Source organism: Colias eurytheme, chromosome 15 (assembly GCF_061535395.1).
Source record: "Colias eurytheme isolate Ceu_HAF_F1 chromosome 15, ilColEury1 Martin Lab GWU primary, whole genome shotgun sequence".
In the NCBI taxonomy this organism is placed as follows: Eukaryota; Metazoa; Arthropoda; class Insecta; order Lepidoptera; family Pieridae; genus Colias; species Colias eurytheme.
In genome coordinates, this window is record NC_142994.1 from 1,223,065 (window position 1) to 1,239,010 (window position 15,946).

At 34.1% G+C, this 15,946-nt stretch overlaps 1 protein-coding gene across 2 annotated transcripts; it reads right to left on the minus strand.

Annotated features, from left to right (window-relative positions):
• Nucleotides 1-1,968: 1,968 nt before the first annotated feature.
• On the minus strand, nucleotides 1,969-15,434 carry LOC149902105 (N-acetylgalactosaminyltransferase 6-like). 2 transcript variants are annotated; one of them, XM_090110011.1, is made up of 13 exons: nucleotides 15,250-15,434; nucleotides 14,537-14,588; nucleotides 14,109-14,420; nucleotides 12,924-13,112; nucleotides 12,380-12,557; nucleotides 12,029-12,146; nucleotides 11,256-11,366; nucleotides 10,500-10,658; nucleotides 10,177-10,239; nucleotides 9,031-9,167; nucleotides 3,786-3,897; nucleotides 2,531-2,733; nucleotides 1,969-2,082 (listed from the first exon to the last, which is right to left on the minus strand). In XM_090110011.1, exons 1-12 carry the CDS (start codon nucleotides 15,424-15,426, stop codon nucleotides 2,536-2,538), a joined length of 1,806 nt encoding a protein of 601 aa, XP_089966137.1. In that variant the 5' UTR covers nucleotides 15,427-15,434; the 3' UTR covers nucleotides 1,969-2,082; nucleotides 2,531-2,535. The 2 variants fall into 2 exon arrangements, with proteins under 2 accessions (XP_089966137.1, XP_089966136.1); XM_090110010.1 differs by having other exon boundaries at nucleotides 1,969-2,733.
• Between the last annotated feature and the right edge of the window lie 512 nt (nucleotides 15,435-15,946).

Genomic DNA, 15,946 nt, shown 5'->3' on the forward strand with positions numbered 1-15,946 from the left:
TGTAGTGGGAAGTAGATCTTAGTAATTACTGAAACATGTTCAAAATTCGTTCATCATTTCCATATTAAATTACATTGGCAAAAGCTATTTTCGTAATTTATAATATTTTCATTTAGAGAATTACCTACTAAGTGGAGTGGACTACGCCGGACTTCGGGTCAGAAGAAATAAAAGAGAAGTTTTGAAATAATACGATTTATTTATAAAAATAATTTTATCATCTATAAAAGCACTTTTACAGTGATATGCTTTTCAAATATAAAAAAATAACTGGATCGTATACAAAAACATTTAACCATAGGAACACTTAGGACTAAATTTTCACAATATACAATCATCTAATTATAAAAATACCAGTAAAAATAATACAATTTCACGTTACAAAAATCAGTCGAATATTTAAAAAATGGCTAGTAATTTCAAATAAAACTGTACACACATGATTTTCTTGATAAAATTAAAAAAAAATGTCGGAAATACAGGATCAATAATTATTATAATTATTAAAAAAAAATAAGTATAATGTTTTTTTGTCTATTTAATTCTACTACATTTAATATTTTATATCATAATTAACACACAAAATTACCGTCATTGAGATTTGTGACATAATTTAATTAATTATTATAGATAATAACGAATAATCTCTGTTATATATTTACAAAATATTAAGTCAACACTATAAATACTATAAAAATAAAGGCAAGAAGTATAAATGCTCACAATTTTAATCAAATGTATATAAGTAAATAAGTTTTTTTAGACTAGCATTACATAATATTATAATTGAATCTCTTATCATTATATTTCTGAATATTGTAAACACATTTACGTTAAGCTGCAATCAAAATACATAAACTTAAGGAACCAAAACATTGTCATAAGAAGATAATCAAACCATTCGCCACAAGAAATGTTTTTTCTTTAATCGCATTTATTTATATACAGTAACGATAACCTATTAATTATAGCAATTCAGTTTTCTTGATGATAGTACCTATGTCAATAAATATAATAAAAATAATTATAAAAAAATAATTTCAAAAGATAAAGCCTCAATTAAAGTACATGATTTACGTATTTTAAAGTATTTTAAAAAATACAGTATTTGGGTGATAATAATAGTAATTTATGTATCATTTAGTAAATATGTACTACGATAACATCGTTTAATATACAGTGTGGAAATTTTCGATGCGCCCTGTAGGGAAAGTACTTAAAATACTGAAGATAGCGAATTTTTCTGAAATGAGCAAGCAAAATTCCCTCCACGGCCCATCGAAAATTTCCATACTGTATAAATATATCTAACTATTTATTTGTATGTAATTGCATAAACATGCACCTATGTGCAACTTCTACTCAATAATTCGTGTTTAATATTTATTAAGAACACAATCATTTAACAAACAATGGAATACTTTCTTATGTTTAAAATTTTCAATTACACCATTGATATATTAATATCCTGCAAACATACTAAAAAATGCGACGTTTTTCGTCTAACACAACATTAACCTTTTTCCCTTCCATGCTTTTCCTAAGCAAAAAAATGTCTTTTTTACAACAAACCAAAGACAAATTAAATAAATGCCAAACACTACCACATAATTGGGATTTTCAGTATATTTGTCTTTTTATCACGTGATGCTTAATTAGTAATTTCAAAGTTCCCTTCACCTTTGGCAATAAATACTTGATGAGATTTTAATCTAACCAACCCCTTTCTTTTTCCTTTATCACTCACAAAATCTTGTGAAAATCTCATAAGAATAATCACTTTGCAAGGAATACATTTAAATATTTTGAAAATACCATACTATTAAATTTTTTATCCACAATCTATAAAATCACTATTAGATAAGCAATGTTTTTTCTTTTAAATATACTGCTAAAAATATGTTCCAGTTTCTAAAAACAAAACATTGATATCCGCCTTCCTAATACTTCTTCTTCCTAATATTCTTTCCCCATGACCAGAACAATTCGTGAGAAATTTAAAAAATACGAGTTTTTTTTGTGCCAACGCTGCCCATTGTGAAGAAAGCCCAATAAATTTTAATAATACCCCCAAATTCTTAACAAATTCACTCTCTATAATCCTCAACTGGCCCAATTCTGGGCTGGGCCACTTTGTCCCATTTTCCCCATCTATACGTCTACGTCCATTTTATTTATATGACAAATTAATATTAAGGGACGATTTTTCAATGCTTGGATAAAACTTATCCGTCCAATAAAGTATTTCATGATAATATTAAAATGTCACGTAAACTGTCAAATACGGGCAATTAGAATACGTTTTTAAAATGGTAATTTATACATTGTTCGACGAATAAGTTTTATCCAAGCATTGAAAAATCGGCCCTAAGTGAAATTTTATGTATAGTTGTGATAAATTCGCATGTTGTTAATGACTGCTAAACATGCTGAAAAACTTAGGAAAGCGTTTCTTCCTCCCCACCCCCCTTATAAACAGCACAATTTATTTTTTCCAATATCCTAAATTTTAGGGCCTAAAGTATTAAACCAAATTCACTCTCTATAATCCTCAACTGGCCCAGTTCTGGGCTGGGCCACTCTGTCCCATTGCCCCAACATGTCCCAATCTATATGCTCTACGTCCCAACGTTGCGTGTCGGTCCCATCACAGGGACGAATGAACAGGTCCTTGGTGGAACGGTCCCAATCGAGACAATTGTCGTTCGTCCCGTGTTTTAGGAGTTTTTTGCTCTGTGAATAGATAAGAGTATTAGTATAATAAACACTACTTATATATTACACACGTATCGCAGAAATAAATAGGGAAAACACTTTGATTCGATGTGTAAATTCATGACATGAAATATATACTAAAGATAATATTGTGGGTTAACAGACTAAAATAATCGTAAATAATTAATTGGTAAAAACATAAAAGTAGCGTTAGGAACGTAGAGTAAATTACGAAGTGTCAAGTTCGTAGATACTGACTATATTAAATATTTAAGTAGAGCTACGAACATAAGGGTTCTATGTAAAGGGCGATTCACACAGAGCTAACACACAGACACTCACCGCGTGGTACCGCCACAGCTGGTTGCCGCCCCCCAGGTGGCAGGCGTACAGCAGCACGGCGCACACACAGAGCTAACACACAGACACTCACCGCGTGGTACCGCCACAGCTGGTTGCCGCCCCCCAGGTGGCAGGCGTACAGCAGCACGGCGCACACACAGAGCTAACACACAGACACTCACCGCGTGGTACCGCCACAGCTGGTTGCCGCCCCCCAGGTGGCAGGCGTACAGCAGCACGGCGCACACACAGAGCTAACACACAGACACTCACCGCGTGGTACCGCCACAGCTGGTTGCCGCCCCCCAGGTGGCAGGCGTACAGCAGCACGGCGCACACACAGAGCTAACACACAGACACTCACCGCGTGGTACCGCCACAGCTGGTTGCCGCCCCCCAGGTGGCAGGCGTACAGCAGCACGGCGCACACACAGAGCTAACACACAGACACTCACCGCGTGGTACCGCCACAGCTGGTTGCCGCCCCCCAGGTGGCAGGCGTACAGCAGCACGGCGCACACACAGAGCTAACACACAGACACTCACCGCGTGGTACCGCCACAGCTGGTTGCCGCCCCCCAGGTGGCAGGCGTACAGCAGCACGGCGCACACACAGAGCTAACACACAGACACTCACCGCGTGGTACCGCCACAGCTGGTTGCCGCCCCCCAGGTGGCAGGCGTACAGCAGCACGGCGCACACACAGAGCTAACACACAGACACTCACCGCGTGGTACCGCCACAGCTGGTTGCCGCCCCCCAGGTGGCAGGCGTACAGCAGCACGGCGCTGCGCGGGGACGACTCCGGGACGTCCCAGCACATCGAACGGGACTTCGATCTGGAAATACATTTATTTTACTAGTGATGACAGAAAGAGCGCACATGCAGCGCTCTATCTGACTAGTGATGATAACAAAGAGCGCACGTGCAGCGTTCTATCTGACTAGTGATGATAACAAAGAGTGCAGGTGCAGCGCTCTATCTGACTAGTGATGATAACAAAGAGTGCAGGTGCAGCGCTCTATCTGACTAGTGATGATAACAAAGAGTGCACGTACAGCGTTCTATCTGACTAGTGATGATAACAAAGAGCGCATCGATCGATCAATCGATTAATCAATCGATCTATCAATAATCGATCAATCAATAATTGATCAATCAATCAATCGATATATCGATCGATCAATCAAATCAATCAATCAATCGATCAATCAATCGATCAATCGATCATTGAATCAATCAATCAATCTATCAAATGATCAATCAATCAATCAATAATCGATCAATCAATAATTGATCAATCGATCTATCAATCGATCAATCGATCAATCGATCAATCGATCAGTCGATATATCAATCAATCGAAGAATCGATCAATCATTCGATCAATCAATCAATCAATCAATAATCGATCAATCAATTATCGATCAATCGATCAATCGATCAATAATCGATCAATTCGATAAATCGATAGATTAATCAATCAATCGATCAATCGATCAATCAATCTAGCAATCAATAATCGATCAATCAATAATTGATCAATCGATCTATAAATCGATCAATCAATCAAATCGATAGTCGATATATCAATCAATCGCATAATCGATCAATCATTCGATCAATCAATCAATAATCGATCAATCAATTATCGATCAATCTATCAAACAATCGATCAATCAATCGATCATTCAATCAATCGACCAATCGATCAAGCGCTCAATCGATCGATCGATCGATCAATCAATCAATCAATAATCGATCAATCAATAATTGATCAATCGATATATCGATCGATCAATCGATCATTCAATCAATCTATCAATCGATCAATCGATCGATCAATCAATCAACCAATAATCGATCAATCAATCAATCAATTCTATCAATCAATCAACAATCGATCAATCAATAATCAATCAATCGATCGATAGATCAATCGATAATCGATCAATCGATATATCGATCTATCAATCGATCAATCAATCGATTATTCAATCGATCAATCTATCTATCAATCGATCAATCGATCATTCAATCAATCAATCAATCAATCGATCAATCAATTCAATCAATCAATAATCGATCAATCGATCAATCAATAATCGATCAATTCGATAAATCAATCGATCAATCGATTATTCAATCAATCCATCAATCTATCAATCTATCAATCGATAAATCAATCAATTAATCAATCAATCAATCGATCAATCAATCGATCAGTCGATCAATCAATCAATCACTCAATCGATCAATCAATCATTCAATCAATCGATCAATCAATCAATCAATCAATCAATCAATCAATCATTCAATCAATCAATCAATCGATCAATCGATTAATCGATATATCGATCATGTCTTTGTTTATATTCAAGCTACATTCACATATTGTTACATTCACAATACTTTAGGGGAAATATTTGTAAACAACAATGTTTGATATTTTTGCGATTAATTGTTATAAATATATTTATTGAATAACTACTAGATAAGTAGGTAATAATAGCTTGGAAAACTCTTTTCAATCAGGACATCCTTTATAACAGTTTACAACCTATTCTATGACCTACGGAATATATGTACCCTTTAAAAATTTAATAAAGAAATCGATCCTTATCCGATTATTTCATTATATTATAGAACTTTATAATATTAAAGTAAATATATTGTTTACAATATTTAATAGTGAATGAATATGAATGTGATTGTTGCAATTTCACGCAAAATCTACACAGTCGTTTTGAATAAAATTTGCTATGCAGATTGATTGGGATGAAATAACCATTGACCGTAAATAGATAACACGTTCCGTTCTAAATTTCTGATTCAATGGTTATTTTATAATTATGTAATATTATGCTCATCTATCTATACTTTCTATAACAGGGCTTCCCAAACTAAGCGTCCCATTGTCCCAGGGGCCTCGCATGTCCATATTTCCCCGGATAATCTGGAGCAATATGACTGGGTCAGAAATCCTTTTCAGTCGCCACCACCATCAATACTTTCAACAGAAGAAGAAGAACAATTAATATAATTATTGTCCTGTGATTCCAGCCTAACAACATGACAAGGACAAACTGTTTGAATTTTGGACCTCTGTTTCTCATGAATATCGTGCCATCGGGACTGCTGTATTAAAGGTTTTATTACCATTTGCGACTTCGTACTTGTGCGAAACAGGCTTTTCTGCAGTTGCAGTAATAAAAAACAAGTACAGGTCAAAAATAGACGTAGAAAAGGAAATGAGAGTGGCAATTTCTATGCTCAGAAAAGCAAGTAGCTTTGCTGGCTTAAATATCTCTTTTTATTTTTATGTTATGTTTTGATTTCGTTCTTATTTTCTAATAAAAATTATAAATGTCCAAATAGTGTTTTGAACCTGAGGTTGGTACTTAAATTGCTAAGTATTTTTGGGGGCTGGGTTGAGGGGCGTCGTAGAATAATGGTAAAAACTCAAGAGCGTCACAGTACAAAAAAGTTTGGGAAGCCCTGTTCTATAATAATATTATAAAGCTGAAGAGTTTGTTTGAACGCGCTAATCTCAGGAACTACTGGTCCGATTTGAAAAAAATAGCCCATTTATCGAGGCTGCTATAGGCTATATACAGGGTTACAGGTTAAGTCGACCTATTCCTGTTAAGAGCGTGTAGTAGGGGTCAAAACAAACTGATTTGATCATATAATACCATATCCAAAAGTTAGCCGTTGAAGAGTTATTGCAATTTTAAGTTTTTTCTTGAAAATGCCACTTTATCTTCGCATTTAGCGTTTAATTTTTTATTTTACTTATTTGGTCTAGGTTTTTTTGAGTTTTTAAGTAAAGGTTGAGTTAAACAATAATTCTCAGCAATAAAAATCCATATCGCTGCAAACAATTCAAAGAAATGGCTTTTAAACTAAAAATAATAACATTAAAATAATTAAGTTAACTCGTTTTAAACAAAGATATTGAAAAAAATCTCTATGAAAATGTGTCTGCAGATGTTTTTAAAAACATGTGCATGTTCTTAGCTATGTAAAAAGGTATGATAACCTCAGGTAGCATTCGTAGATTCCAAGAAATCGGGGATAAACTTGGTATGGGGAAATAATTCTTAGAATAGCTCATTAACATCGGTCTAGTTATTATCTGCCTATGCGAACAATAAAGGGTTGTGCCGCGTGATTATGATGTCTCACTCACACGCTGCAACTATCTCGCTTCCACCTACTGGAGACATTTTGATGTGTTACGGGTTTTGTCAAGGTGTATCTGCACATTCTCGTGCGGAATACATGACCCGCTATCCTGACCGTCGTGCACCAGATTGTCTTCGAAGGGACCTATCGTCGCCTTAGAGAAACTGGTTCGATTCTAAGACGACGAACAGACGTTGGTCGGCCATCTGTCCGGGATGAGGAAGACGAAGAGGAAAATGAAATTAAGCGATTTTTTCGAATGGATCCCACGACATCAACAAACATTGTTGCCCGAGAACTTGGTCTGTCTCAGTGGAAAGTATGGTTCACAATGAACACTTCAGGATATTACCCATATCACTACACGCCCGTGCACGTGATGGAAGAAGGAGATCCTTTAAGAAGACTAGATTTTTGTAGATTCATGTTGAATGCGGATCTGGAACACCCCTCGTTTTTCAAAAAAAAATTATGGACAGATGAGTCCAAATTTGATCAAGACGGTATCACAAACTACCATAACGCTCACTATTGGGCTCCGAAAGCACGTGGCAATCCTAACAAGAAGAATCCAAAAAAATCACAAAGACGATTCAGTCTTAATGTGTGGATGGGGATAATTTCAAATAAATTAATTGGACCATACTTCCTTCCGGACAACCTAAATGGTGAAAATTATGAGACCTTTCTGCGCCAACATTTAAGCGACCTACTTGAAGACATACCCCTGACTTTGTTAAGAGACATGTGGTTCCAACATGATGGCTGCCCTGCACATTACAGAAGAAGTGTTAGAGAATGGTTAGACATCAACTATCCAAACAGATGGATCGGAAGAGGTGGGCCCATACCATGGCCGGCTAGAAGTCCAGACCTAACCCCCATGGACTTTTACGTATGGGGGCATATGAAGAGTCTGGTGTACAATGAGCCGAACCCGATTCCATCTGTTGATATTTTACGACAAAAAATTATCGATGCAGCCAATAAGATGAGGAACCAATTAACAACTGGGGTAGTCAAGAGTTTTCTGCGGAAAAGGTTTCGAATATGTGTTCGCAATAGAGGAAGACATGTTGAGCAGGAACTGTAAAGTTTTTAAGAAAAATAAATTATAACAAAATTTATTCTGATGTTGTACTTTACTAACACTGTCCCATGTTTATCCCCGATTTCTTGGAATCTACGAATGCTACCTGAGGTTATCATACCTTTTTACATAGCTTAGAACATGCCCATGTTTTTAAAAACATCTGCAGACACATTTTCATAGAGATTTTTTTCAATATCTTTGTTTAAAACGAGTTAACTTAATTATTTTAATGTTATTATTTTTAGTTTAAAAGCCATTTCTTTGAATTGTTTGCAGCGATATGGATTTTTATTGCTGAGAATTATTGTTTAACTCAACCTTTACATAAAAACTCAAAAAAACCCAGACCAAATAAGTAAAATAAAAAATTAAACGCTAAATGCGAAGATAAAGTGGCATTTTCAAGAAAAAAATTAAAATTGCAATAACTCTTCAACGGCTAACTTTTGGCTGTTGGAAAGCTACATCATTTCTGAGTGACATAGGCTAGGTTTTATACCGGAAATCCCACGGGAACGGGAACTATGCGGGTTTTTTTTTTAAAACGCGGGCGAAGCCGCAGGCGGAAAGCTAGTACATACATATATAGCCTATAGCGCGATGATATTATCATCGCGCTATAAGACCAACAGGAGCGGAGCTACGCGGGTGAAACCGCGGGGCGCAGCTAGTTATAGATAAAACAATCACCTTATATCCTTATGCCAGGAGAGTATGAAGTTTTGCTCAGCTTTCGGCGATTCGGTGCACGGTTTAAGATGTAACTTGTCCATTTGTTCGCCGTGGTGTGCGTCCACACATAGTTGCGGGTTTGACGATGGTCTAATCTGTAATTATTTAAATAATTAAAGGTAATCCAGTTAAAAAAAAATAATTTTACATATTTTAGCATGCAAATTGTTTGAAATCGTTAAAATTTTTTTTTCTGTTCAAAATAAAGGCAAGGATTCGTCAAGTAAAATTTTCTATCTACAATAGATACCTTCCGTTGTGTAGATTTAGTATATGTGATGTTTTACATAATATTATGTTTAAGTTTATGTACTATGTTTGAAATAATTATATGTGTTGTAATTATTAATGAAATGAAATGAAATGAAATGATTTTGATTTATTTTGCAAGAAATGTGGTAGATTTACAGATGTTGCATAATTCATTGTTCAGCACAAATCGCCAATTGATTGGCATGCAAAAATTAACAAGAGAATGTCAATGTCTTACTACATAAATATCATTTTTATAATAATTATACATATTATATTGTCAACTATTATGTACCCTTTTTCACTTACAATTACAATGTATTTGTTTTAAGGTTAGCCTAATAAAAGATCAACCCAAAACGTTGTTTCATTTTCCACCATTACATCCTTTATCCATACTAATATTATAAATGCGAAAGTAACTCTGTCTGTCTGTCTGTTACTCAATCACGCCTTAACTACTGAACCAATTTGCATGAAATTTGGTATAGAGATATTTTGATACCCGAGAAAGGACATAGGCTACTTTTTACCCCGGGACGTGGGATAGGTTTTATCCCGGAATTTTTTTTTTTTTTTAAACCATTTATTGATAGAAAAATAAACATACATTAAGCATACAGAAGAAACACCACATAAATCGACACGATTTGATCGTGGTGCACATGCATTCTAGACGCCAAACAAATACTAGACAGATTAATATAAATTTTGCTGCATTACATTTGAAAATTACAAATCCCAAGGGAACGGGAACTATGCGGGTTTTTCTTTGACTGCGCGGGCGAAACCACGGGCGGAAAGCTAGTTCATAATAAATAATAATTATTTACTGTATAAAAATCTACTCACGCGGCCTTCAGCAAACGGACTAGGTTCAACAGGTGGATATTTCACTGTTAAGTCGAAAGCAATCTGAAAAACAATGTCAATACTTAATTATAAGGAAAAACAACACATCTAACTGAAAGGCAATTGTTACATGTTTTTGTAATACAATATAATATCAACAGGCTATTTCATGTTTAAAAAAAGGGAAAAAACAATATAGATTTATAAAAAAAAAATATTCCTCAAACCGAACTATACTAAAAATTCAGAACAAATACAATTAAAAAAAACACTCAAAAGAAAACCTAACCTTAACTGATACAAAAAGCTATATATCAACATACCTGAGTCATGAACCACTTAAATGATTTACACTTAAGCCGCTCCCTCAGAGCTTTCTGCTCCGAGATGTCCCCAGTATCAATACTTAAATATTTTGGTCGTCTCTTGTACAAGTATTGTGCATATTCGTCCATCCACACCTCTGCAACGCGGCGGTAGTTCTGAAATTAGGAAAAATTAGGTTCTATACTTCACAATTCATTTGTAAAACTTAGACATAACAATGACAATTTATTTCTGTGTGAGAATATACTTAGTAATTTCTTATTTTTTTCGTAAAGTATCTACATTGTTAAACTAATGAAATGCATCTGAAATTCAAACTTGAAACTGAATCATATAAAATTTAAAATTGTTTGAAAATACAAAGCGAAGACAAATTCTTCTGTATCCTACTGAGACATAAAACAAATTATTATAACTGTTAATACCATAAACACTGGATACTTTTTTCCTCAATAAACTGATATTAATCAGATATTCTTTTTCGATTTCTTAAACTTTATTTTCCCAAAAAAACATTTTTTTGACGTGACAACGTCTTATAATTCGATAGAGCCGGCTGCACCCACGAAAAAACATGACTCATGCGGCGTTACCTCGCTCTGAGGCGTTCCATGTATGGCTTGAAGTGCAAGCGAGAGCGCGGAACGAGTGACAAAGAAGCACAATCGGACGTTGTCACGTTCAACTATCGTCTGTAAACTGACTGTACAGACAGACAATTTTTTTTTTATTTATTTGTTGTTTTTACTCACCCGCCCCACAAAATCCCCATGTCCCGGGTTGGGGAACGGCGCGAACTTTCGGTACACGTGCCCCACGCGGGAACACGGCGCGTCTACCATACGACCGCCACACTGCCAGATCTGGGGACAAATGTATGGTAAATTATTATTTAGTCATCACTAAGGTGGTTGACGCGTGAACGTAACACCGAGGGGTCCTGGGTTCGATTCCCGGTGGAGACGAAGAAAAAAAAAATGTCTTGGTCTGGTAGGACACAGAAGGCTGATCACCTACTTGTGCCTAAAGAAAATCGATCAGTGAAACAGATGTATAATGCATCTGCCCCTTGGCCTTACCCCACTAGGGGACATGGGACTTCACAACGTGAAAGTTGTTACAACTATACCTATGTAAAAAAATTGAAGGTAAAAATCTATGTGATGAAAGGCCATTTTAGTTCCGATAAGTAAATTTATAGCTTTTGTGAATTATAATATTTTTACGTGAAATTTTTAACAACTAAATCCTTCATTCACTTATAAACGTGACAAGAACAAAATATTATTTCCATTGTAAATTACTGATATTATGGTTATCACGTCACATGAAGGACCGCAATCAAATATGAAAGTTGAATTGCAAACAAATACGTTAAAAAGAGGTAAAATACTGTAGATCGTTTTTTGTGAATTTAAACTAAACAGGTAGATCAAGTAAAATAGCTATAAATTAAATATTACATAGGAATAAAGCATTACACCGATTTTTTATTTTAAAAATGTACTATATTTATGTAATATACCTTAAAACTCAATTCATACTGTTCCCCACCCCAAATGTCTAGTCCAGGGTCGTAACCGCCAAGTTCCCAAAAGAAAAGACGTGATATTGCAAACAATCCTCCCGCCATAACTGGACTCCTACAAAATAAAATATATCAATTTAAATATTAAACTCGAATTCAAACATTTATTTATTATATATTTTATGAATGCAGTAATTTTATTTTTTTGGGTACTGGTGATGTTAAATTTGATGTTAGTGTACATTGACATTGTACACTAACATCAAAAAATTCCACACATTTTTGGTATATACAACGCACAACACAAAAAACTTTAAAAACAAACAAAAAATCACAAAAAATACTAACTCAAACGGCTCCGGCATATTTTCCACATCTCTAGGCAACAGCGGCAGTCTTTTATAATACAATTCCCAATCAAAAGCTCCCCTAGCCCCTTCATCTTGAGCCCGGTATTCGAAGGTATCGTATGCGATTACATCTATGTATGGACATACTACTGTGCGAGGATCAAGCGCTATGGGCTCTGGAAAAGTGTTTTTTTTTTTTTTATTAAAAAAGAGAAGTAATAAATATCATAAGTTTAAGAACGATTATGGTGCAAAACCAATGTTAATATGAATATTCATGAGAATAGAAAATTCTTGCGATTTCGAATAAGAAATATATTTTGACAAAAAATATATTTTTTGAAAAATTTTAATCCATTAAAAAAATAAATGGTTATTTTTTATTAGCCTTTTTTAAAGAAAGACTTTTTACATGAGCCTTTTATATATAAAAAAATTGATCATATCATATTTAAAACATGTTACATTAGTAAAAACAGTAACAAAGCCTATCGTCAAATACTTCTTAATGATAATAATTAATATATGCATACATACTATACCTAACAATGGCGGTAACCAATTAACATTGGCCTCTGTATGAGAGTCTAGAAATAGTAGAACATCAGCCGTCGCTTGCTTCGCACCAGCCAATCTCGCTGTTATCAATCCACTGCGATTTTTAAGACGAATTACCTTCACTTTTCGATAGTTATACATGAGGTATTCATCCAAGTTTTCTTTCAGGAAATCTGAAACATATTGAGAATTTTTTACAACGGTGAAAGACGAAAGTTCGAATCCGATCAATTTTTAAAAATTTCTCAATTATAATGTTAACATTGCCAATTATAAGATAGAAAATTTTATCTAATAATATGTATTCAAATTTAGTGTCTTCTCAAACATTCAATTTCAACAAATATTACATTTTGGATGAATACAAACTAGAATAACATATGATAATGTGTAAGCTAAACCTTGGCGCATACTTTTCTTACTTTTTTACCAAACATACTTTTTTAACCAACCCAATCTTATAAGACTCATATATGATGTTTCTCAATTTTCTATACTCTACTATACATTTGAATAAAATCATTAAATTAGTATTGTACATATTACTAACTACTACTAATTATAATAATTTGCTTTAAAATTTATGTTATCTTTGCATTATCAGTGCATTAAATAGTAAAACAGTACATGGTATTTCCCACATAATTCTTGAACAAATATTTTGAACATTATAATATGTTCAACACATCCTGCCTTAATTGACATCATGCTAAAACTATTTAAAACAATTACATATTTTGAATATTGCAAAGATATTCAGATCCACAAGAAATTACTGTATTGTAATTGTGAAAGACATCTTTAATTAATAGTTTTATAAATACAACAAAATACTATACACACAAAACTAAAACAAACTATTTAACAAATTATTTCAACACAAACATCATTTGTGCACTAAATACTGAACAATTTTTACACGCTTTACATTAGCTTCACCTGTATGTTTGTTTGTTTGTAACCGACTTCTTTAGGCGCGATTTTGACCCACTTTAAAAGGCCTGATTTCGTTCAAACTTTGTAGATTTATTGAGGACCTATGACAATACACTAATTTGATAAAATTTTCTATTTTTTAGTTCGGTTTTCTATAAAAAGCGTGTTTTTTTAGTTTTATTAAACTATTATTATACTTTTTAGCACTTACATACAACATTTATACAAATTACCTTTAGTACTAGCATCGTCCACTAAGAATATCTCCTTGATCAACTTTTCCGGTGATCTATTAAGCACACTGACCACAGTTCGAAGCAATGTGCTCCAATGCTCATTATGAAATGGTACAACCACACTCACAGTTGGCAACGACTCAATATAGAGACGTTTTTGACACCCCAGATGCCTTATATCTGGTAGGGAGCGATTGAGAGGTATCTTATCACTTAGGGCACCGTTAAATCCATTCACTGAATACAATTCTTTCTCCAGATTGGCTTCTCTTTTCGATAAATGAGCAGGCAGTCCCTGTTCGCCAATACCTTAAAATTAAAACTTTTTAATATTATTGGTAAGTCAGAAACATTAAGAGATCAATTGTAAATTTTTAGAATATTTGCTGTTAAATAAATAATATTAAGCATAAAACAATACACACCCACTCGTTTCCTTTCATATTTTATCTGTTTGTAATTGTGCCAGTCTATTTTCTGGAATTAATTTTAAAATTTGATAAGTTATCTTATATCACAAATAGATTTTTTATAAATTTATAAAGAATAGAAAAAATTTGATCGCTCTAGCGGGTCACGGGTGGCCGAGTTGGTTAGGCATCCGCCCTGGATTGGCTTGAAAGGATGCAGGTTCGAGTCTCGCCTCGTGATCGAATTTTTTCTATTATTTTTAAATTTATATTTATAAAGCACTAGCGGTCCGCCCCGGCTTCGCCCGTGGTACATATTTACGTTTTCTCTACATAAAAACCATCCTCGTACTTCAAGGAATATAATAAAAAAAGAATTATTGAAATCGGTTCAGCCGTTCTCGAGTTATGCGCTTACCAACACATTTTGCGATTCATTTTTATATATAAGATTTGAATGCCATAAAACCAAAAATATCAAATTCAATAGATTTTCTTTCAATTATTCAAATTTTTCACTATATTATAGGATTTTCATCATAAAGAAAGAAAGCTATAGTTGTACAATATGAATACCCTTTTTTTTACTAGTGAGTAGTTTAATTTTCCTTTCAAAGCAGCTTGATAAAAGACAATCTTATTCATGCAGGTAAGGCGTAAAACCATAAAAGTCAAATAGAATACAGCATATCAATTACATTTATAATTGTATGGTTACTTATACATACTTTTAAGCTTGTTGGTTCAAAATAATCCTTCTTTCCACTGCCCAAGAGTGTCTGCTTCAAAGGCTCAATGGATATTGAGTTTACATCCTTTGTTCTCAATATATATACTGTGGCCACAATTACTATTATTATAATAAGGTTACGAAGCCGTAACAGCCTCAAAAAGTTGCGCCGCATCCCAATTAAACCTTTGAAATATAAAAAACATATACAGTAATTTTTTATTTGTAAGTATGTAAGTATCGGATACTTCGGGTAAAAGAATAATTATGATTTAAGCTACATTAAAAAAATGAATTATTTTATTAGCGCTCGTAATAATAATTATTACACTTAAGAATAATAAACTGTCTGCTTTTCCAAGAAATGGCTATAACTATAGGTCAATGATTGCAGATCAATATCTCCAAATTATATTAGATAAATCACAGGAATTGTCGTGTACCCATTATAATGCGATAAGATAATATAAATATTAATAGCACTGATTGACGAGTTCATAGATAAATTACTTACCTTGATATGCTTCCTAGGAACAAGTAAATACACTAACCAGACACTGGTGCTATAAACCCTTTTTTGTACGAAACCTGATCAATTTTACATGGAACCCAGTCAGTAAAGGAACCGGCAAACAAGTAAACAGCCGACAGGCGACAAGGTTTGCCTTTTACTTTTTAAAAATATTCATTGTTAA